General features: G+C 44.4%; 1 protein-coding gene across 4 annotated transcripts in view; it reads left to right on the top strand.

Annotated features, from left to right (window-relative positions):
• The first annotated feature begins 4,764 nt into the window (after positions 1–4,764).
• Positions 4,765–23,780, top strand: part of USP38 (ubiquitin specific peptidase 38) — a 33,243-nt gene continuing 14,227 nt past the window's right edge. The window contains exons 1-5 of one of the 4 annotated variants that reach the window (XM_090036471.1): positions 4,765–5,802; positions 7,637–7,772; positions 16,371–16,500; positions 16,730–16,831; positions 20,758–20,916. In XM_090036471.1, the coding sequence (XP_089892597.1) occupies positions 5,115–5,802; positions 7,637–7,772; positions 16,371–16,500; positions 16,730–16,831; positions 20,758–20,916 (1,215 nt within the window). In that variant the 5' untranslated portion in view covers positions 4,765–5,114. The remainder of the gene's footprint in view (positions 5,803–7,636; positions 7,773–16,370; positions 16,501–16,729; positions 16,832–20,757; positions 20,917–23,780) is intronic. The other 3 variants (XM_090036472.1, XM_090036473.1, XM_090036474.1) reach the window with 3 other exon arrangements.

Here is a 23,780-nt window from a genome sequence, read left to right as displayed (position 1 = left end):
AAATGGCAATGGAATTACTTTCACGGTAGGTTCAGGTATAATTTTCATATGTCATTGTTGGTGAGATGAAAGGCTATGTCCAATTTAACCAGTGTTAAATTATGGAAATGTACAGATGGAGTGGAAGAGAGCTGTAGGAGATTGAATGCTTAGTGATAAAGGAAAAAAATAGCAATAATAAGATGACTGATCACACATGACATAGAAGCAAAACCCAGGGGAAAAATGCCTGAAACCAAAGTGACAGTTGCCAGGCAAATGACATAGATGTCATAGTGAGGGCAAGAGGAACATGTAGAGATTGCAAACCAGTATCAAATCAAAGAAGATTGTTCAGAAAACAATTCCTAGTCTATAGAAGGTTGTAGAACAGGTGTTGAGGATGTTAAGGTAGGTCATTACACCATCAGGCATCAGTGAAAATGATGGTGTTTTAAAGGGCAAGATTTTAAAGAGAAGATGAAGTAAAGGAATGGTCTGTAACCAATGAAGAAACAAGTAAAGAAAAACTAAAATAATGATTTTTTTTCAAACAGCTGGACAGGGTAATGTTTTTGAACACTTTATGGAGACTCCTGAGATGGCACTGGCTGACATGAGCTCACAGAGCACAGAAAATTGCTAAGTTTGTTAGAGCTAGTGGCACCACTTAACGTTGCCTGATCCCAGTGTCAAATTTTACTTGTTTGAGCTGAAATTTGCCAGAGACCTATCTATGCCAGGTTGATTTTTTTTAAAAAAATGGATCATGTATAATGATCCAGCTGTTTATAAAAACAAAGTAAGAGAAAAATGTGTTGCTTTTTGCAACTGTTTCATCAAGAGGCTCTAATACTTCCTTGTTTCAAAAGGGTCTTGAAATTTGACAGAGCAAATTTCTCTTGTATTAGGAATGGGCCCTGCACTTTCCTTAAGAATATTGATCTGTATTTGGCCAATTTATCAGCCCCTTAAAAAAATTTCAGTAGACATACACTTAAGTAGAGATGTAGCACCTAAATCCTCTGAATCATCTGTCCGCGCTGATTATGCTCCAACCCAGGGACTAACCACAACTTTTCCTTGTGATTGCTTCTCCTAGCTATTGTAACACTGGACACCAAAACTTGAGAGTAGAGAGCCTGACTCTTCTGTGCTCTCACTGTCCCTTTTACTGGTACTCAGTGGTATGGAGGAAATGGGAAAAGCAGTGACTATAGTGCAGGGAGGTGAAAAATGGGAGGCTGTGGAAACTGATGGCAGGGTATACCTTGAAAAGACAAAAGAAATCCAGCGGAGGAGCTGAACCCCCTTTAGTGGGGATTGTAAAAGCCAGAAGGCAGGTAGGAGAAGAAAAGGAGAGAGGCAGGAGTCAGCAGCAGAAGAAAGAATAGGAGCTGGTGAAGGTGGTGAATAGGAGCAGAAAGAAGTTCTCAACCTCCGCAGAAAGTTCTCAACCTCAGCATGTCAGTGACAAGCTCTGAAACCCAGGGACCAAGTGGGGATCTCCTTCCCCTGTAGCATTTAGTCCATGTACCTGATAACAGCCTACTAGTGCAACTAGTCACTGCATTATTTCAAACAGTATAAATCTCTATTGTGGATCTAAAGGTCCAAACCTATGATGACTGATGTAGAGGGTCAGTATAGTTATAATGGTTGGTATTCCAATGGGTTTCTACCTGACCTTTCATGTGTGGAGAGAATTCAGAGATCTGGAAGGTTTTCATGAGCCATAAAACCAATATCAATGTTAAATCTTTGGTTCCTAGTATCCAGCCAGATTATGAATTTTTGTTCCCAGGTTTGCCTTTTAAAGATGTTAGGTAGGTGTTCCTTGAGCATGAGGATAGTAAGGTCAGAGGGAATGGTTGTTCTGTGAGAAATGGTGTATGTGGTCCCTTGTCTTTATATTTTTCCTGTGAGAGTTCATTCTGGTGCATAGTTACTGCTTAGTTTCATGCATGCTACTGCCATTTGGTGAACTGGATGAGATGTATCAGAGTTTGGAAAAGTCATGTGTAGAAACTGTAGTTTTTTTGTATATTTTTATATAACAAAGACACTCCAGTAGAGAAATAGACTGTACATTTGAAAGAGCTTTCCAAATACCCCACAGAAACCTGCTACAATACAAAAAGAAATCCCCTGTGACCACACCTCTGTGGTGGCCACCTACCACCCCATGCTGGAACCAATCAAAAGAATAATCAAATAACTACAACCTGTACTTGACAAAGATCAGATCTTGCGAGAAATATTCCCAACCCCTCCACTCCCGGGTTTCAAACAACCTTTTAATCTTGCCCAATTCATCACCAGAAGCAAATACTCCATTGCTCAACAGATATCAAGTGAGATATAGCCTTGAAAGAAATGCTTAACCTATCAACATCTCCACTGCTGCTATAATCAACAACCCCATACCAAAACCATCAGAACTGTGGTTCTTACACGTCTTTCTCCAAATATGATAAATCTCCAACACAACAAATGCCCTCATGCAATACAGTCTTTAATTACATGATCCCTTGATGTTTTTATATAGAACCCCAGCATCGTTTACTGCCCAAATGCTCTCTGGTACTAAACTGAAGGATGCTGTTTGTAAGACGACCTTTGTTACATAAGTCGGAAGGAGGGCAGTGAATGGAGCAAGGATAGACTATTTCTACCCGTAAAGGGAGTGCTACTAAAGACAACTGGATTCTATCCCCGCTTTTCCCACAGAGCTCCAGTATGAGACTGAACAAGGAACTCACCAGTATGTTCATAGCTGGCCACTAATTGTACGATCCTCATTTTTGGACCATGAAATACCTGGTTATGGCACGTGATCATGTAATTAAAGGTTGTATGATAATGCAAACACGTTAGATATTGTTGATGACACCACAGTAATCAAAGAATGAAGCCAAAGTAGTTTGTAATTGCGCTGGAACCTGGAAATGCATAGAACCTTAGTCACTACTTCCTGCTTAGTATTAATAATTAGTACATATGATCAGAGTGCTGCCTCTTCATAATTAATCATCACAACAGCTCTGTATTGTTGCCTTCTACAGATGAGGGAAGAGACACAGCAAAAGTACAGAGTGGCTTGAACCCATTAGTGGATTAAATGGGTTAAAAATGTAGTTATATATGGCACCATCCTGTGCTAGGACAAACCAGACTCTGTGATCCTGGTGGGTGTGAAAAGCAGAAAGAAAAAAGCTTTATTTAGATTCAAATTACATCCAAAATAATCTGCCTTTTGCACATGTGGCCTTTTTACTTGCTCTTGCGTTCTGACTAAGAATGGTTTTATGACAGGTTTACCTTGTTTCCTTGGTTGTTGTTTTTACTCAGCTGCTTTCACACTTGTCCCCTGAGTTCAGCAGCTTCTGTTAGTGATAAATTCACATTACATATGGACAGGACAGAAGATTACAGTTTACACCTTGTAAAAAGGTTTTTTGTACCCTTCTCTGGCTCATGAAGCCAACCAAAACTCATGATGAACTCCTGCAGGAACCAGTTCTGCCCTTGGACAGCTGGCCTTGTGCTCTAGCATGGGGTACTCAACCCCCAGGGTCAGACCTGGCCTGCTGAGCTATGGCATTCAGCCTGCTGGGCTTCCCATGGGTCCAAAAATGTGACAATGTGAGGAGGGTAAGAGATGCCAGTGGTAATTGCCACTCCCCTGCTACCAGGGTTACTTGCCACCCCGCTTGCAGGCAGAATAGCAAGGCCCTGCATACATCATGGGGCATGTGCAGCTGCGGTAGCACAGGGGGACAGGGCCCAGCAAGACCTGAGCACGTGGGGCCCAATACGGGCAAACCGAGACAGGAGCCAGGCAGCACAAAGCGTGGGTCCAGGCACTTAGTGCCTCATTTGGGTATCGTGAGGCCAGACCTGGGCACCCTCCCTGTGCACTCCTCTGACCCATGGGGCCATGGGGTTGTGGGCCAGAGCACCAGCATCAGCGTGGCACTCTCCTTTGCACCGGAGGTGAGGCACCCCTGAGACAGTGAGTCTAAGGAGCACACACACACAGCTGATGGCTGCCATTACATATATGTAATCACACAGGAATCAGAGCTCGTGGCAGTGGTGGCATCTTTTATTGGATCAACTAAATTTTGCCAAAAAATAATCTTCAATTGCAAACTTTTGGGCACAAACACCCTTCTTCAGGCATAGGAGAAAAGATTGTACAAGTTCTCCTGGGTAGAAATGAAAGCTTATATGTCATAGGAGACGTGAAGATAAAATCTCCTGTTTGGAGCAGTTCATTTTATCCACAGATTAGGCTCAAGAGAAAAGCTGCAATCCCCAGGAGAACGTGTACAATCATTTCTCCTGAAGAAGGGTGTTTGTGCCCAAAAGCCGGTGTTAAAGGAATTGTTTTTGCCCAAATCTAGTTGGTTTAATAAAAAATATCGCTTCTGCTCTGTCACGAGTTCTGATTCCTTTTGCCTCTAGACCAATAGGGCTACAACCTGGATATGTACATGTGTATGCATGCATATGTCTATATGTATCCTTGCTGGGGTCACTTGACCCCAGTTGTCTTTCCTGCTTGGTGCGGGGGGGGAGGGGGGCTGGACCCCATGATCTCGCAAGGTCCCTTCAGCCTCACAATCTATGAATCTACGTATCCAGGTAGTCTATAAGGCGCCCTGCGTTTCCCCCATGCGTGAAGCCAGCACGGGGCGAGCGCACCCCGGGAAAGAGGGAGGGGCGCTGGCCTAGGGCGTTGCCCGCGCGACCCAACCGTTAGTGCCCAACGTACCCGGCTCAGAACAAGGCTGGGAGCAGGCGGGTGAGGAGAGGGAGCAGGCAAGAAGCACCCGACGCCTTCCCTCAGCTCCCCCTATCGCTTCACTCCGCCCAGGCGCGCAGTGACGCCACACGAAGCCGCCGGGAGGAGCGGGGGGGAAGGAGTGGGAACTGCGCCGCGTTGCTAGGTCGCGGCGGCTAAGGCCGTTCTGAGCACTCTCAATTGCTCTACCCCCGGCTTCCGGCGGGCGGGATTCTGCTTCCGGGTCGCGCCTGGGAGGTGAGGGGCCCGGCAGCCGGGCCCGGATGCGGAGGCCGCGGCCGGGCCGGGCTTGAGCGCGGCCTCCCGCTTCCCCCCTCCGGCGGCCATGGACAAGATCCTGGAGGGGCTGGTGAGCTCGTCGCACCCGCTGCCGCTGAAGCGGGTGATCGTGCGGCGCGTGGTGGAGTCGGCCGAGACGCCGTTGAGCCAGGCGCAGTGCCGCGCCATGTTCGCGCTCAGCACGCGCCTCATCCTGCAGGGCCCCGACCCCTTCCAGCGCCAGGTGGGCCGCCAGGTGCTGGAGGCCTACGCGCGCTACCACCGCGCCGACTTCGAGGCCTTCTTCAACCGCGCGCTGGTGTTGGGCTTGCTGCGGGGCGGCTACGGTGAGCGGCGCCGCGGCGACCCGGCCGTGTTGGACTACGTGCGTGCCGGCCTGCGTCTGCTCATCAGCTGCCCCTCGGTGCTGGAGCTATTCGAGGCTCTGCGAGCCGAGGCGCTGCGGCTGCTAGGGGAGCGGCCGGGCCCACCACTCTGTGCTCGCCTCTGCCAGCTGCTGGCCGACTTCCCGCAGTGCCTGCCCCGCGGCCGCAAGCCAGCCCTCGCCTTCTGCCAGCAGCTGGTGCGCACCATGGCCCACTTCCAGAGCCCACCAGGGGGCCGTGAGCCCGATCTGCGCCTCTACGTCTCGCAGGTGGCCCAGGTCAGCAGCCTCCTGCGCGCCCTCTGGAAGGCTGAGCCCGATGCCCTGCTGCCCTCCCTGCAGGAGCTCTTCGCCCTCATCTCCTCCACGGGTGAGGAGAACTCAGCCAGCAGGTGCTGGTCTGGCTGGGGGAGGGTAGGGTGGGGGCTGCAGTGGGGGCTTTCCAGGCTCACATGTGGTTCTGTGATGGCCCCTGAGAGGGTAGCAGGGCCTGTTGTCCAGTGCCTCTGACTCAGAGGTCTTTGGCACAAGCAGTTGTGAGGAAGAGGAACCTGCCAGCTTGCCCAGAGGGCTTTGGGGCTGGGCATGGAGGGGGCACAAGAAGGGCAGCCACCCTGTGGGACAGACACCACAAATGGCACAGGCATCCTCTGCACATAGCTTCCAGGGGATCAGAGAGGGGACAAGCAGTGCACTGGCAGGTCAGGCAGGGAACAAAAAGCAAAATGGCAGGTCAGGTGGGCAGTACAGGGCAGGAAGTGGAAACCAGCACAGCAGGGTGGCCAGGAGCAGACAGTGGAGCAGGGAGTACAAGGTAGGAAACAGAAACCAGAATAGCAGATTGGGCAAAGGAAGGGGATTGGTATGGCCCTCAGGGAGACTGCAGGGCTAATTTGTGGTGCACCTGTTGAATGTTGGCCCTCGCTGACTTATGGAGTGGCTAGCAGACGAAACAAACAGGAAGCTCACTTCCGAAACATGACCACATGTCACTGTGAAGCTCTTAGTCATTTACAAGGTTTGGGAGAGGCTGGAACTTGCCTTTACTCTTATCACTAGAGCAGGTGCCTGTATGATAAAAAGCCTGTATATTCCCGTAGCCAAAAATTTAAGAGTAAGCTTCTTACTCTCTGAAATGCGTCCTCTAAGAATTGTGACATTTAATGTGGCTTGGTGTGGTTTAAAAGCACACTTTATTTTTCTTCTGCTGGTTAAATTCGAATACTATTCCTCAAGGTGATTTATAATTTTTAACAGTGTTCTCCTGGGGTCAGTCACCCTCCTTCTAGCAGTTGGTTTGGGGGAAAAATGGCGAAGCTGGACTCCCTTCATTGCCCTCCAGTCTAGTGTAGTAGGCTTCGGACTGAATTCTCAGAGATAAGTCTCATTCTCAGGGATACTGTTGCAACATGCAGGTTCCTAAATTAATCTGTTGGGACAAATAGCGACACTTTCCTAGGCACTCAAGTTTCTACATCCAATTTTTAACACCAGGGTGAAAGTTTTTTCTTGGGATGAGGAAGGTTTTAAGCAAATGCACATCAAAGATACTGCATTACATGCCTCAACATGTATTCCCATATGCTACTGACTGAAATTCAGCAGCTTGTGTTCTCCGGATCAGATTAGATGATTGTAATGGCACCTTCTGGTCTTAAAAACCTATAAACTTGATATGTAGAATCATTGAGAAGATACTGAATTGCAAAGACAGCGTTTGGATGAAAACAAGTTGGAAGAGCTAGAAACTTGATATCATAAAAATCCAGATGCTATAGAAACCTTCCTTGCAGCTGTAGCAGTGCTGATGTACCATATCATAATGAAGCAGCTCAAAACAACGCTTGGTTTCTAACGCAGAGTGAAACAAATCACCTTCCAAAAAAACATTTTGGTGAACTTAAAAGCACATCTTTTAGCCTATCAAAATAAAGTAGACTTTGAACTACTTGTTACTTTCCTGCACACACATTTGTCAGGCAGTTTTAAGGAAAGAAGTGAATCTATTAGATAAAATAAAATTAACGTTTTAATAAATATTGACTTGTATACTGAAAGAACTTCAGTATCAGGGCAGGGCATCAATGTCGTCTTTAACATCTTTTACAGCCACACTAAAAACTTAAGTATGTTTGGGTAGGAAGTAAAACATAGCTGTTTATGTACCTTTGTTTCTCACAAGATGTCATGTTCAACTATTATAGATGCTTCATTTGAACCTTCTGTTGCACTGGCAAGCCTTGTGCAGCATATCCCATTACAGATGATTACAGTACTCATCAGGAGCCTTACTACAGATCCAAATGTAAAAGATGCAAGTATGACTCAAGCTTTGTGCAGGTACTGTTTCTCATTGGAAAGGGGGCTGTTTTTTTTGCTGCTTGTTTTTCCTAACTTATATTTTCTGAAGTTATTTAGCACTTAAGTTCCTTAAAAATCTAAAATTGGTGTTTAGAAGAAGCTTAAGATGTGCTACCTGGAATTTTAAGATAAGTATCTGCTTCTAAGGCCACAAATGTTACCTTAATCACTAATGCGGTCTGATTAGTACTCTGCCCTGACAAGAGGAGGATAAAAATGGCAATTAGAAGCCCTAAGGTAAAGGTAGTCGTGTCCTCTTTTTGATGTTGTTTTTTTGGGAACTGAGTTAGACCAGGATACCGCACAGCACGAGAGCAGTCAAGGAAGTGAGACTTTTTTCAGGGATGCAGCTTTTCATCTACTGCATGTAGAAGACTGACTCACTGATGTTTTACTGCCCTTTATAGCCCATGTTTACTTTTACTCCCTTTTTTTGAAGAGGCTAGATAGTTTGGACTGAGCATGAGTTAATTGACTTTGTTTTGTTGAAAATTCTTGAGTGTTTTGAGAGGGTCTACCACTAGCTCCCTCTGTCTCCCCTGAAGCCTGCATATAACTGGAATTGATTAATAATATGTATATATATTTTTTAACAATGAAGGAAGGAATGAGAATTGAATCAGTTGTCCCCTGTACTTGCTATCACCCAGTTAAGCATTTGGGATAGTCAAGATGACTAGTGTGAACAGGGCATGTTTTAGGATTGCAGACTTGGCTGCAATTTACAGAAATATAAGTAGTGCTGATTTAGAAAATTGCTAAAATAAGATAAGAGGTCTTTACATCTGTTAGATTTTGTCCTCTGAATGTGTTTTCAAGATCTAACTCAAAGTCCCCAATTTTTAAAAGGTTTAGAAAGATCTATCTCATAGAAATGACTTGAGGTAGCTTTGAAGTGCCCCTTTCAGAAAGCACTTGATTTTAATACATGTAATTATTTTCAAGTTTCTTGTCTGCTTTTATACTGTTTTATCACCACTAATTCATCTTTATATAGTTTACAGCAGGGGTGTTGAAAGATTTGGCCTACAAATCCCTGTCATCCGGCCCCTGGTGCTGCTCCTGGGTCTGAGTTGTCCCATGTGGCATGTGACAGACTAGACTGTGTGATGTGTCTTGGTCTCAGTTGAGTGTTGATGGCATGCAGGGGAGGGTGGACAGGGAGCATGACACCATGGGCCTGATTAGGTCCATTAACCATTCTCGTGCTTCTTGTCTTGCCCCTGGGTCCAGATGATTTTGGCAAACCTGGTTTTAGAGGAATGTGAGGGTATGAACAGAGTACAGCAGATTGACAGCACTCAGGATGATGTGTGTAATTGTCAGTTTGCTGCTTTTTCCTTCATGGTAAGTGAAAGCTAACCTGGTGTGATTTATCCCTGAATAAAATAGAGCTAAGCTGTCAGGGTTTAGCTTTCATTTACCAGGGGGAAGGGCAGGAAGATGTAGTTAACATCTGTAGTTATGCATCAGCTGTTCTGCAGTAAATCTTTTGTTGCCTTCTCAGCTTGCTGCTATTTGATTGTCCTTACCCTTGCTAACTTTCTTGTAGAATTATGGAGCTGAGAGAGTTTTCTTTTCTACTTTATGAAAATGGATGGGGAATGGCACAGATTCTGCTAATGGTATCTCTTTTCAGAACAGAAATAGATTTCTTTTTAAATATGGAATTGTGCAAGTTCCTCACTAATTCAGGGTCGGGGAAATCTTCTGCCTAAGGTGCTTCATATCCTGAAAAGAAGGCCCTTATCCTATTATAGACATTAAAAGTAAACCAAACCTACTTTAGCAAGCTCAGGCTGTATGCGCCAATACTGTCATTTCTACCTAGCCTTTTGTAGCTTGGACCATACTTATTTTTTCATATTAGAGTTATCCTAGTTTAACAAAACACTTTTACTCACTTATGCATAATCAGTCTAATCTTCTGAATTCTTTTTTTTTTCACTGTTAAGTTTCTCAGCAAGAAAAGCTTGGCAGTGACAGCTGCCTACCATGGGTACCAGGGAACCTTTATGTACCCATACTAGAATACACCTAACTTTTACAAATTTGCCTGTTGCAAACTTTGTGAGAAATCTCTGAAAGTAATCCTTTGTTTCATTCCTGCTTCTATGGATATGCTAACAATAGAAATCTACTTTAGTACCTATACAGAAAATATCCTCTATATGTGCTATCCTGGACTTCATAGCAGACAAGCTACCCTCTCCACCAGAGGGAACCTTTATAGACATTTAGTAAGTTGTACTCCTGCTGAAGGAGAGCTGCTAGATCAGTGATGTGGTCCTTACTGCTGAGTTTCACGGTGATCTTGTAAATGTTAATGCTTGACTGTGAATGGTACTGTTGCAGTGTTAGTTAGGGTAAAAGCTACATGGATGATGTGGGAATTCTTTTAATCTTTCAGAAGTCTCACATTTTAAGTAATATATAGTGAGAATGGGTGTCTTAAAATTATTTGTTCACAGCATTTGTCACAGAGGAATACTATTCAAGGATCACGTGACCACAGAGTTCTTTGTAAACAAGTGAAGCAGTGCTCTGTCACTCTGCTGTTCATCTAGGAAACAAAATATGGACTTGCAGATGACATATCTAGCTCTGGTGGTTTTTGAAACAAGTAGTGGAAAGATTATCGATGAAGAAATAGGACAGTCAACTGGTCAATGAATAGTTGTGGTGAGCTGTGTTGCAATGTGCTCTCCGCTGTGCTCAGACAAATCAATTGCAGAGGTGTTCCTCTTATGCAGAGGAAAGAAACATTATGCCTATCTACCAAAGTAGCAAATACTGTCATCTAACTGTCAGAGACTTTTAGTTTTTAAAAGACTGAATTTCCTTCTTGAGTCAGTGTTAATATGAGATCTGAGCCTAGGGTTAGAGGATGTATTGGCTTTGGGGAGGTGTGCATGTACTTCACCTGTCCTTGTAATAGATGTGTCTTCAGAAGATTAAGTTCTGAAAGCTATTCCTTCCTTTGCAACACTATCTTCGATTTATGCCAAAAATTAATGTCAGAATTTTCTGGTTGTCTTTTTTTTTTTAGTTAACCTAACATTCTCTTGGTGCACTTCCTGCACTTCCATTTTCATCCTGTGAAAATTAGTCTGTAATATCAAAAGGGCTTTGAATATCATATGCTTAAGACAATGACTCTTAACCAGGGTTCCATACCACTCCTTTCATGGCACCCCACAACACTCCTGAAATATTTGCACAACTAACAGTGCTAACATGATTCTCAAACTAAGCCCAGAAATTTCAAATAGCATAGTGTTAAAAACATTCTGACCTGTTGTGGTCTTTCTGAGTTCTTTGCCCTGAAGAATAGTTCTATTTTTCTGTAATAAAAAAAAGAGTGAAAACTAAGAACTAGCACAGTTTCTCATAGTTTCATAGTTTGTAGGGTCGGAAGGGACCTGAACAGATCATCTAGTCCGACCCCCTGCCATGGCAGAAAAGAATACTGGGGTCAAATGACCCCAGCAAGATGTTCATCTAACCTCCTCTTAAACACCCCCAGGGTAGGAGCCTGCACCACTTCTCTTGGAAGCTGGTTCCAGACCCTAGCCGCCCTGACTGTGAAGTAGCGCCTCCTGATATCTAACCTAAATCTACCCTCTGCCAGCTTGTGACTGTTATTCCTGGTCACTCCTGGCGGTGCTCGGGGAAACAGTGACTTCCCCAATGCCTGCTGATCCCCCCCCCGACTAGTTTATAACAGGCCACAAGATCCCCCCCTCAGCCTTCTCTTTTGGAGGCTGAACAGGTTCAGGTCCCGCAGCCTGTCCTCATAGGGCCTGCCCTGCTGTCCCCTGATCATACGAGTGGCCCTCCTCTGGACCCTCTCCATGCTGTCGACATCCTTCTTGAAGTGCGGTGCCCAGACTCAGGGGTGTCTTGAGTCTAAAACAGTTGAGAATCAGTGGCTTGGGACAGTAGTTGAGCGCTGTATTATGTTTTGGGGATGGAGGGGGTGGTCATGTGTTTTAAGACTTCTCCCTGTGTAATGATGGTATCAAAATGAACTAAGCTTTGTCAATACCTCAGAGCTACTGGTATCAGGACTAAGGCAGATTTGGTGGCAGGCTTTCATAGTGCTTTCACCTCTACTTTCTGGATTAAGCATGCGTAGGATCTTAAGATACTGAGGAGATTGGGACTTTGCAGGGTTTGATGTCAGGGCCACTTCATTTGACAAGTTTGTTTTTTGTTGTTGTTGGTTTGTTTTTTTTTAAGGAGACTTTAGTTCAGTAACACTTTCCTTGACATAAATGAAATAGATAAAGTGCTGTGTATAGAGAGTACTTTGAGTTGTTTTTATGGTGAGCTGTACTTTATAAGGGGTGTGTGATACTCCTTTATTTTAAAGAAACTATAGTGAGTTGCAAGGTAGGGTGTGTAGTACTGTGCTGAACATGATGTATATACCTTGCTTTTCCTCTTGGAGGCAAAGAATCTCAGGTTTAAGCTACTTCCATATTTCTGTTCTCTAAAAATTGTGAGCTCTACAAGTGAACAAAAGGAAGTCAAAATGTACATTAGTTTTAAGCAATGCATGTCTTTAAAAGAAAAGCATCAGTATAGTTCTGTAGTGCCTAAGAGCATACATTCCTTCTCCTTCATCTCTTCCCTTTTCAAGGGCACATTGAAAGACTTCATAAACACTACAAAGTGGCTACAGCACATACCCTAATTCCTAAAGCTGTGAATATAACACTTCAGGCAAATGTAAGTTGATAATCATTGTGTAAATCGTGGAAAATGGCTTAGAGATTTAATGTTAGGTGTTGTGTTACTTAAGGTCTCTTTTATAATTTGCCATTCATCCATAGCTCTGTGTTTTATGTGCAAGGCATGTCAATCATGGCTTTGCAGTTTTTGTGACATTGTTCTGTTGAAAAAAGCAGAGCAATTCCTGCAGCTTTTTTCTGTGCATATTGAAGATGCAGGATATCTATTGTCTTACTGAAAATATAGCTTGACTTAGCTGCAAAATGACACTTGTGAAAATGTCAGGATATGCTAGTGGGTTTGTTCCTCCTTAAAACAGCTATTTAAAAATGTAAGGCAAATCCATTGGCTTCTACTGATTTCATTACTGCTGAGTGAAAATATCAAAACTAAAAAAGAAAATCTTATTACTAGTAATCTGCTTAATGAACTGGAAGCACTTAACTTCATGTTTTCTCTACGCATTTCTTTGGATAATAAATATAGATGTATTTTCAAGCAGCTCTGGCTTAAGGTGGTGTGCACTTCCGCCACGTGTGCCACTCTGCTTTCTTTAGGTATGGGGGTTTTTTTTGGACACCCCAGGATCTCCCAGGGTCAAAAAACCCCCCACGCTGCGAAGTAGCAGTGTGGGGAGTGCCTGCATGTGCGGTATGTGCAGTATGTGGCTCCGTAGATGGGTCTGCGACGCTGCATACTGTATATCCGTGCTCATCTGGACACACCCTGGGAGACCTGTTTTTAAATGTTCAAAAAGTCATTTGAATCAAATGAGAGGTCTTGTTTTAGTGTTTTGTATCTGTAAGCTTACAGTGGTAGGCAGAAAAGTTCAATCTGTATGCAGCGGTAGAATACGAGCTGTAGTTTGGAATGTGGTGCAAGCATAGACCTAATACAGCGGAAGTCTTAAGTTAATCTTTTCATGCTGATAGCAAATGAGTCCTGAAACTAGATTGCTTTTTATTAGGTGACGGATTCCTGGTGCAGAGCAGTTGACCAGGTACAATTTATAGTTTGTAGGTAATATCCCTTGTATTTTAGGAAAGAGAGGTAAGGAAGTCTCTTCCCCTCTCCCTTCTTCCTTTTTTAAAGAATATTCTATGATGCAATGATAGGACATCTAGAGATAGAAGAGTGCTTAAAGACAAACCTTCTTCCCCCCCCCTCCCCCCCCCCCCCCCCCCCCAAAAAAAAAAAGGCATTTTCCTTTTTAGAGGCCATAGAGGAAAGGTCCTCCAAAAAGTTAGACCTCAGTTTTAATGTATGCTATGGTAATGCATTGTAATAACCATGTCTTAGGATTGCTATAATGCAATATAACATCAGACATGTAGATGGATCTAGAGCTGGCCTGCAGTGCTTGTAATTGGCTAGATGACCCATTTCCTGATCCAGGCCATGGGACTTGTTGCTAGAGCTGCTTTGACAGCATGGGCCACCTCCCAGAGGGTTAATGTTGCTGGCACCTCGCACCTTGGTGATTTAAAAATTGGGTGGGGAGGCAGCAATGGGAAAATGGGACAGGATGAACCATGGCTGCTGACAGTGGTCCAGCAGCTGTGATGAGAAGCACCATGGCCTGGATCAGGATCTGGTCATCAAGCCCTGGGGGCAGGTAACCCACTTCCTGGCTGCCACAGGGAATATGGCCTATCAGTTTATTTGAATTTAACACCCCTATGGTAGTCTATTTACCCTCATGAAATTGCAAGTTAGACTATTTTCATTGCTGTGCCTTTATAGGAAACACATTTATGATTTTGAAAGGCATTCCCTTTCTTCCCCTTATGTGCCATTTATAAGTTTTTTACTATGCTGTCCAGTTCAGTGGTTCTCAACCTTTGTTAGACTTCAGTCACTCTTCTTTGGTCTCAGCACCCCTTGAAAAATACAAGCTTTTAGAGCAAATGCAGGTTCTGGAGTCCAATAAACCTTTTTTTTTTGAAAGACATCAGAGTGGAATGGGTCAGAATGTTTTTATGTTCTGGATTTCTATTTGAAATCTCTGGCTTTATCTTGTGAATCAAGTTTGTGCACCTAACAGTGCTAATGTTATGTAGCACCCTTGAAAAGGATCTCAAAGCACCCCAAGGTGCATGGCATCCTGGTTGAAAATCAGTCATATAGATGCTGCCAAACTTCTTTTCATATCTCTTAACTGCTTTGAGTAAAACACACTCAGGCCACAGACAGCAAATCAATAATACATACACAGTTGCAAAAATCTCCACCTTCGTGGCACTTACTTAACTTTCTGTAATGAATGTTTGCAAGCCTTCAGCTTCTGCGTTCTCAATACTTAAGTTTTAAGAGCCACAGTCTAGGTCACTTCCTCCACTACAGTGCTAAGCTTGAGGCCACAATTCAATTTTAATTCAGTATAGGTGGTATGGTTTGATATACAAATTATTCAGTTTTCTCTTTCATAAAGAAAACTTCCACTGCAAACTGACAGATTGTGTAACCTGAAGTCATTTTACAATAACTTCTTTTCTTGAACAGTTAGAATGTCAAATGTATAATTGTTGTACACGTTTTAACAATGTTTTTTTCTTTGTATAGCATAGCTACTAGGCCTGTGTGAATAGGGAAGTATTCGATTCAGATTTGACAGATTCGGAGGACAGTGATTTGACCTGAAATGATTCAACCAAATCGGCTTCAAAAGATTTGGCACTGATTCGGACAGATTTGGTGATTCAGATTGGCTGGGGAGAAGCAGGCACAGCCAGGTGGCTGTGCCTGCCTCTCCTCAGTCGGAGGGGAGCCGCAGGAGAAACCCCCATGGCTGCCCTGCCTGGTCCCATCCCCCACCTGGCTTCAGCCACCTGACACTTTAAAAAAAAAAAAAAAAAAAAAAGCCCTGCACTTACTGGTTGCAGCAGTGGCAATTTGGGGCCTCTGGGCACTGGTGGCAGAGTCCCCCTGCACAGTGCAGGGCTGTGGGGAGCAGGTGGGGATTACTGTCCCCACCTGGCACCTGTGTAGCAGCTGCCCCATGGCATAGGTTCAGCACAGCTTGGCAGGGCACCATGCATTGCCTGGGAGCTGGGGTCACCGGGGTGAGTGCTGCTGGGCTCTGGATGACGCATAGAGCTGCCCCAGTTCCCAGGCGAATTGAACCGATTCGATTCTCCAGCTCCCTGCTTGATTCACCTGGGAGCTGAGACAGCTGTGTGCGTCAGCTGGAGCCTGGCAGCGCTCAGCCCCAGCAGCCTCAGCTCCCAGGCAGTGTGCAGCGCTCTGCCGAGCCATGCTGCACCCATGCCATGGGGCAGCTGCGACGCAGGTGCTGGGAGGTGGGGTGGGGGCAATTCCCCAATGCCCTGCACTGCACAGGGGGCTCTGCCACGAGCCCTCAGAGGTCCTGATCACCGCTGCTACAGCTGGTGAGTGGGCCTTAAAAAAATCCCTCCTTCTCCCAACCCCAACAGATTTACCAGCTGGGGGCAGCTGTTAGCTGCCTATTTAGTCTATGGCCGAATCTCCAAATTGGCTGAATCTTTTTCCAAAGCTTTTCTAAATCGATTCAGAGTTCTTATTTGGTCTCCTGATTTGATTCTGATTTGGAGGTTCGGTCCCTGAATTGGGCCGCATCTCCTCCTGAATCAAATTGGCTACCGGAGCTTTGCACAGCCGTAATAGCGACATAGACAGCTTTTTATTTTCCTTGCTGCTTTTCTCATCTCAGCCTACTTTGTATAGGCTTTTATGTAATTTCGTATGATTTAAATAAGTAACATACATAAGTAACTTGGTTGAGGTTTAAATAACAAGTGGAATATACTGAATGTGTTCTTTATTTCTCTTTTTTTTTTTTTTTTCCCCTTAATCTTTCAGAATGATTGACTGGCTGTCCTGGCCTCTTGCTCAGCATGTAGAGACTTGGGTGATAGCACTGCTGAAGGGACTGGCTGCAGTCCAGAAGTTTACCATTCTCATTGATGTTACTCTGCTTAAGATTGAACTGGTATGCGGGGTGCAAAACTTTTCTGGGTGGTTGGTGTAAGATCCTTTGTGCTTTAATAATATTTTGCCTTTTTCACCAGGATAGGATGGTGTAAATATGTCTTCGAGATGTTTAGCTGTACCATAGGGAACCTCTTATAAAACTAGAATTATATCCATGCTCTTGGAATTCTCATTTTTGAGATTTACTGTATAAAAAGATCTGTTTTCCCCCCCACCCCTGCTGTCAGGTTTTCAATCGACTTTGGTTTCCTCTTGTGAGGCCTGGTGCTCTGGCTGTTCTCTCCCACATGCTGCTTAGTTTTCAGCATTCTCCAGAGGCTTTTCACTTGGTAAGTATTTAAATTGAGACTTTTACCTTGTTTAAGATACGGGTCACTTCTTAATATTAAAAATACAGTTCTACTTCTGTTTTTAAAATGATTGTAAAACTGGCATAGGAGCCCTGAAGCATTCCCTACATCATATTTGTTCAGTAAACATGTAAACAGGTTTTTCAGCCTAGAAAACACTATCTGGAATCAGAATATCATGCAGCATTCTCATGGCCTGTACCAGTGCTGCTTCTTTATTTTGTTTAAGAAATTTCATCTTGCATCACTTTAAGGTCAAAAGTCAGCTTGCTTCTGAAAGCTTTTTCCCACCCTCTAGTCTTCAAAGCTAATTCCACTTACTTCAAATAAACTTTTGATTTAGCCTAGGGTAGAAAACAGAATTGCAAATAAAATAAACAGCCTGGAAGCTTTTAATCACAATGTAAATAACTAAAGAAAATATTTACCATTTTGCTCTTCCTCTCTCTTCCCAAAAAGACTACAGACAAAACATTCATCTGCCAGAAATAGAAGTTTTTCTCCAGAATTGTACACAGCTTGACTCCTAAATTTAGAGATTTGTTTTCTAAAGGGAAAACTTTTGGTGATGTCTTAATTTTTTTCCTGCCTTAAAATGCTGCACATTATGCCTCCACCATCATTCTACATGGAGCAAGTTAATGGTTGTTGTTAGTTTCCTGATGAATGCATTGTCTTGCACTATAATTACTCCTATGATTTGATATGTAATTAGTATGATTGTAAAATAGGACAGGAAATTGCCAAATCTGTTTTTATCCTGTACCCGATCCAGAGGGGACCTTTAGTAACTATATACTATTTTTATGTATTACCAAGAATAAGACGACACAACTGCCTGAATTTCTTACCTCCTGTTTTTAGAGAGTCTCCTTTCTTTAGGAGGAAAATAGAAGCAAAGCCAGTACAGTTGGTAGTAGTAGTGCATCCTTTTAAATTGTTCTTCTTTAGTTGTGTTTTTCATACAAGCTCTTCAAGCACTACAGTCTGAATCAATCCAGAATTCAATTTTGCTCACATTTGCCAGGATTGCCATATTTGCCACTGGAGTGATCTGTGTGTAGATGGCCGCCTTGACAAGCGGCTTTCTTTTTTCATAGCTATTAAATAGAGCATAATGTTGTATTAGGCACACTGTTCACTCCAGGAATGGTTTTTGCATGACAACATGAACTTGCAAGCCTTAAAATATGTGGACAAGGGCTCATGTAGCTTCTCATATTTCCAGAATCACTTTTTACAACAGCCTCTGCTTGTTTCTTGGGTTGCCCACTCTATCAGTCTTGGGCGGTTTCAGCCTCCACCACATGCCCTGTGCCAGAGCTGGAACTGCTGCTGCCATGCACCCTACGCTGTAGTGGTAGCTCCAGCTGTAGCACGGGACATGTGGTGGAGGTTGGCAGCTGGAGTGGTAAGGCTGTGGTAGTGAAGACAGGTGAAGGGGCTGGAGGGTAACTGGACTGTCAGCCCTTGCTTGCCCTCCTGCTGCTGATTGCCCCAGAAACTGCAGCAGACCACTTCCTTACCTCTGCCTGTGGCCACATCCCCCCCCTTCCCCACCTCCCCAATTTTTGGTGGCCCACTAGTAGTTAGGAAGGCCAGATGCAGCCAGCAGGCCATGTTTGTTGCTCTAGTACAAAAAAGCTTTCAATGTTTTTAAGTTTAATGCAGTAGTGTTCAACCTCTGGGCTCTGTGGAGCAGATGTAGCAATGGTTAGATTGGGCTCTGGGGCCCAGGATCACCCCTTGTGCACTGGGATTGGGTCCCAGTGGCCTGCTGCCACTCTTCTACCCCCTGTGTGCCAGGATTTGGTCTCAGGGGTCCAGAGCTGCCTCCTCTTTGCCCTGCCACGCAGAGATTGGATATGGGGCCCAGGGCCACCCCTGCTCAGCTCTGCACACTGGGATTGGGCACCAAATCTGGGATACAGAGCCTGGCGCCTCTCATGAGTTCAGAGATTTGCAGTGCTGCTGTTCACCCACTGCTAGATTTCCTGGCCCATGGGCAGGAGATTGAGCACCCTTTTTATTTTTTTTTAATGCATGTATCTACATTCTTTTGGAGGTGGTTCACTAAATTGGACCAGTAACTCTGCTGCAATCATTGTAGATTCCCTCCATGTTGGGTTTTTGGGGTTTTTTTGGGGGGTGGGGGAGATTGATTACTGCTTTCTTGTGCATTTATTCTTACTACAGAACAATTTTATTAACTTAACATTTTTTTAACAGTTTAGATAACCTGGAATTGCACACACATTTCTGAACTAAGTCACTATATTTAGTTCAGTATTGTATGAAGATGAACTCCTTTTACCAATATTATCAAAAACAAGTGTGGAGAGAGATGTATATAGCCTAATAATTGTATTACTGAGGATATTGTGTATTCTACAGATCAGTAATGAGGAAACATATATATTTTTTACAGTGCGCTAAGATCATTGTTTACAGTTGTAAAAACCAGAAATTTATTCTGGGCCAGTTCTGAAGTTTCATACTTTTCTGTGTAAATTAACCTGTTGATTTATTGAGCCATATCACTTTCAGTAGGCGGAGATGGTAAGCTACATCAACCCTATTTATAAAAAAAAAAAAAAAAAAAAAAAAAGTAGGAATAAAGCTTAAAATATAAAGGAGGTGAATTGGTATATTATATATAAAACACATTATTCTGTATTTTAAAAGATGTGTGAGAAATAACAATGGGTACTAAATCACTAATGGTGGCTTATAAACAGGGATCCTGGCTTTCTCAGATTAACCCCCCCCCACCAAATTATTTGATTTAACCCCCAATCTGTATTTTTCTGCAATTAAACTGAAATGCTACCACCATACGTAGTACATACATATGTTGAACACAATGTCTTATTGATAGACTTCCAAATTCCGTTAAATTATAAACATACCAATACTTCAATCATTATTATAAAATACATTCTGAATATTTATATATTTTGGCATTTGTTTTTTTTCTCATGGAAAATCAGAGCTCCCATTGCCTCCTTCATTCACCAGGATGCAGGTCCAGCTGTGGCTGCCTCTTTCTCTCCCCACCCTCCCCCACTGCTGCTTGATGCTGAGTAGCCCTGATATGCCAGTGCCCTGTACCTGCTCATCCTGTTGCTACTTGATCCCAATCCACAGCCCCCACCCGGCATCCTTGTTGGTGTGTCCCTCACTCCTGACCTGCAGCCCCCAGTGTGTGGGGAAGGGGGTGGGTATGGTTGGGCACAGACAGTGTCATTGGCAACACAGTGGGGGACCATGTGTGGTCCCCCCCGATTTGTGTCCACAGCAGGGCGTGGGGCTACAGCATGGTGGACTGGCACTGGTCAGGAGCTGCTTCCGCAGCCCAGTAGGCAGGACCTAGCGTGGGAAGGCTCTGTGCTGCTACCGCCACTGGGAGCTCCATACCGCCAAGGTAAAGTGTCCCTTCCCCCCTGCAGCGATGGGCAAGCGCAACTCTGCAGCACCTCACCTAAGTGGCTATGGCAGTGCAGTGCTCCTAGCACTTTAAAGAAGAAAATCAACTTTTTTCTGTGGGAAATGGAAACCCTGGATCCCTGCTTATAAGCAAAACATTGACTATTCTTTCAAGAAAATGTGCATCTGAACTCTTGTCTACTCTTATCTATTTAGAAACTTAATTTAGATACTGAGTTAAAACTTCAGAACTTGAAGAAGATATTGGGGGGAGGGGAAAGAATATTGAGTGGTGTTGTTAGAAAATTCTAGATGGGGTAGTGATGAATAATGCGTATTTTTCTGATGAAAACTTTCTAATGATTTCTAACATACTTTTACAGAGGACCTCAAATTTGCATTAAATAGAAAAAAATACTCTCTAAAGGAGATGTGTTTTGCTTTGACTTTATTATCATCATTATTTATTTTTTGCATAGGTTGTTCCCCATGTAGTCAATTTAGTTAACTCCTTTAAGAGAGATGGTCTGCCTTCCAGTACAGCTTTCTTGATGCAACTGGCTGAGCTGATACACTGTATGATGTATCATTATTCAGGATTTCCAGAACTCTACGAACCTATTCTGGAGGCTATAAAGGTATAATATGAATACCAATGAGTGCTTTCTCTGTGTAATGAAACCTGTAATTTGGAAAGGCTACTTTTTTGCTGGTAGAGCCCTGCTAAAAAAAAACAAACGAACCTCTTAATCATTAGCATAGATCAGATCTATAGATGGTACTTATAGATTCATACTTGCAGTCCTCAGGGAAAATAACCTCAAGTATCATGCAGTATAGACTTTTAAATTGTGGTCCTACTGTAAAGGTCTGGTGGGGGGGAAAGGAATGTCTCACTGTAGTGCAGTAGGAGCCAAAACATTTTGGCAGGAGTGCCACAAATTAAGCCCTTTCCCCTACCTGATCTGCTGCTCTGCTGTCTGGCCTCTGTCCTACTTGGCACATGCTACATACAGATTCTGCCTATGCTACTTATAGAAGTCATGCCTTGGTCACCCCTGAACAACTGTCTTCAGCCTCTGTTTTATTTTTATAGTATAAATTGATTTTGCTTTAGCTTCTGTTGCATCTTTTTTCTCATCTGTTCATGCTTTTTCACCACTCTGTTTACACTGCTTGTTATGACTCTCTAGAAAGGAGGGATTTCTCAAAAATTTACTTGATGCCTTTCCCAAGGTGCCTACAGATGTGTAGCATCCTACTTTAACTCATGGTACTTTACATAAACCGCCATGAGTTAGAGCCTCCCTGCCCCTGCCTCCTGAACCAACAGATGTTTGCCTGTTGGGCAGAGGGGGAACGGGGGTGCTGGAGCCTCTGCACCAGCCCTGGCCAGCAGGCAGGGGCACTCCAGTAGCCTCCAAGGAGGCTGCTGAACTATGCCCCCACTCCTCCCCAAGCCACCCAGCTCTGGGGCTGTTAGTGGAGGAGGGAGCAGCCAACATGGAAGTGCTGGCTGCTTTGCCTGGCCAGAGCAGGTGTGGGGGTGGAACAGAGCCTCCTTGCCTTGTGGCCCAGGCCTGGCTCCCCCCAATACCCTAGCCAGGGTTGCTGCGAGGGACCCATGAGGTGAGGGGGAGGGGGCTCAGTTCTATCCCACTGCCCAGCTCTGGCTAGGCAAAGCAGTTGGCCGCTCCATGCTGGCTGCTCTCTCCCCTTCCCCCACTTACAGCTTCATAAAGCAGGAAAAATTAACCATGGGGGGGGATCACAAGTTCCCTAAAGTATTCTGCTTTTAGAGTACCTCCATTTATTACTTCATTTGACCAGGGTTATTTTTGTGTGTGTGTGATTGGCCATTTTAAAAGCACTCTGCAGCTGTGAACATGTATTATGGCAAGGCTGTAGTGTAGAGCACTTTCAGGGGTTCCCTGATCACATGAAAAATGTAACTTGTATAAGTTTGTAATTTGTACAGTGACCGGGATTTTCAGGACCACTGTACTATTTAAGGAGCTTTTGATAGAAAGAATGGCTTTGAGATTTAAACTTAAGCCAGCAAACTGGTCTTGAATATTTCCCAACAGCATGCATTTACTTTAAGATGTTATACTCTGGAAATGTTATTATACAAGAGCATGTTTTGCTGTTAAAATCATGAATGCTTGGGAGTTTTCATGAGGTGACATATGGGGATGTATTGTTCTCATCTTGGTTTGAAGGGATCTGGGGAATTTAAATAAGCAATAACTATTTTAAAGTTTTATTGTTAACGGTATGCCACAATCTGAATGGAGGGGTTGACACTATTTCACTTGCCTTCTACTATAGGGCTTGCACTATTTTTACGTTGAGCTTCAGTCTGCTCATATTTATTTACTACTTGTTTTGTGTTGTGCTACAACATGAGCAGGCTTTTTTCATTGAGTGAAATGAATGTCTTTGGTAGTTCTGTATGCTTTCCAATTGGGTGCAATATTGTCATTAATCCAGTTTTTTACTTGGTTATTCCCTTTTGTATTTCTAATGACTTGAGACTGCTAGAGTCCTGAGAATGATATAGAATGCTCTTGGACGGGAGTATGTAGTGTTCTGCATTCTCACTTTTTTTAATTTAAAAAACAAAAATAAAAAATCCAGGAATTTTTTGGGGTTTATCTTTGAAATAAAAACCAAGATGAAAGCAGGATAAAAGGAAGAAAAGGCGGGGGGGAAATCACTTTAAATCGGAAAAATTGGCGGGGAAGGAGGGAGTAAGGCTGGGACAAAGGAAGGGGTCTGGGAGGGGTGCAGCACGACCCATTGGCCATTCCCAGGGCTGCTGCAGGGAGCAGAGTTGGGGGAGATGTCAGTGGATGCAGGGGGTAGGGGTGCAGCTCTTTTTGCTTTGTGTCCCCCTGGTAGGGCCTCAGGCCAAGGGTCCTGTGCTGGGCTCTTCCCAGGGGATGCATGCCCCTGGATCAGCAGCAGAAGGCACATGGTGCCATGCCCTGCCTTTCTTGTCTGGCTGCGTTCGTGCCCCTCCCCCCTGCTGCCGGGCTGCCCTGGTGTTTGGGTGGGGGGGGCAACCCTGGCACCAACACCTCTCACCCTGTGCAGGGTCAGAGCCAGGAATCCGATGGTCCCAGGCAGCAACTCCAGCCCCATGGGCCTATGCGGAGCAGCTGGGTACAGCACCCACCACAGGGAGTGGGCCCAGGCTCTCTTGCTGGCCCTCCCCACACCCCTCTTTCCACCACTCCTGCCCTTGGCGGGGCTCGCAGCTCCCAATGTCTGGGGCAGGGATGAAGCCAGAGCTGCCAGGGTGCAGGTCACTCTCTCCTGCCCCAGGAGTGATTCTCATGGCCCAGCCCACCCTGCCTAGGGTCAGAGCTGGGAGCCCTGGGCCCCCAAGCAGCAGCTCCAGTCACCCTCCCCTGGCCCCCTGCATGGCCACCATGAACTGAAAAACTGGTGTAAATCAGTAAAAACTGAATGACTTAAAAAAAACAATCAGGGAATG

The sequence above is a fragment of the Crocodylus siamensis genome, chromosome 2, assembly GCF_052110815.1.
Source record: "Crocodylus siamensis isolate JL-2025a chromosome 2, ASM5211081v1, whole genome shotgun sequence".
Taxonomy (NCBI): domain Eukaryota; kingdom Metazoa; phylum Chordata; order Crocodylia; family Crocodylidae; genus Crocodylus; species Crocodylus siamensis.
Note: the sequence above shows the minus strand (reverse complement) of the source record. Positions and strands in the feature narration are given on the sequence as shown.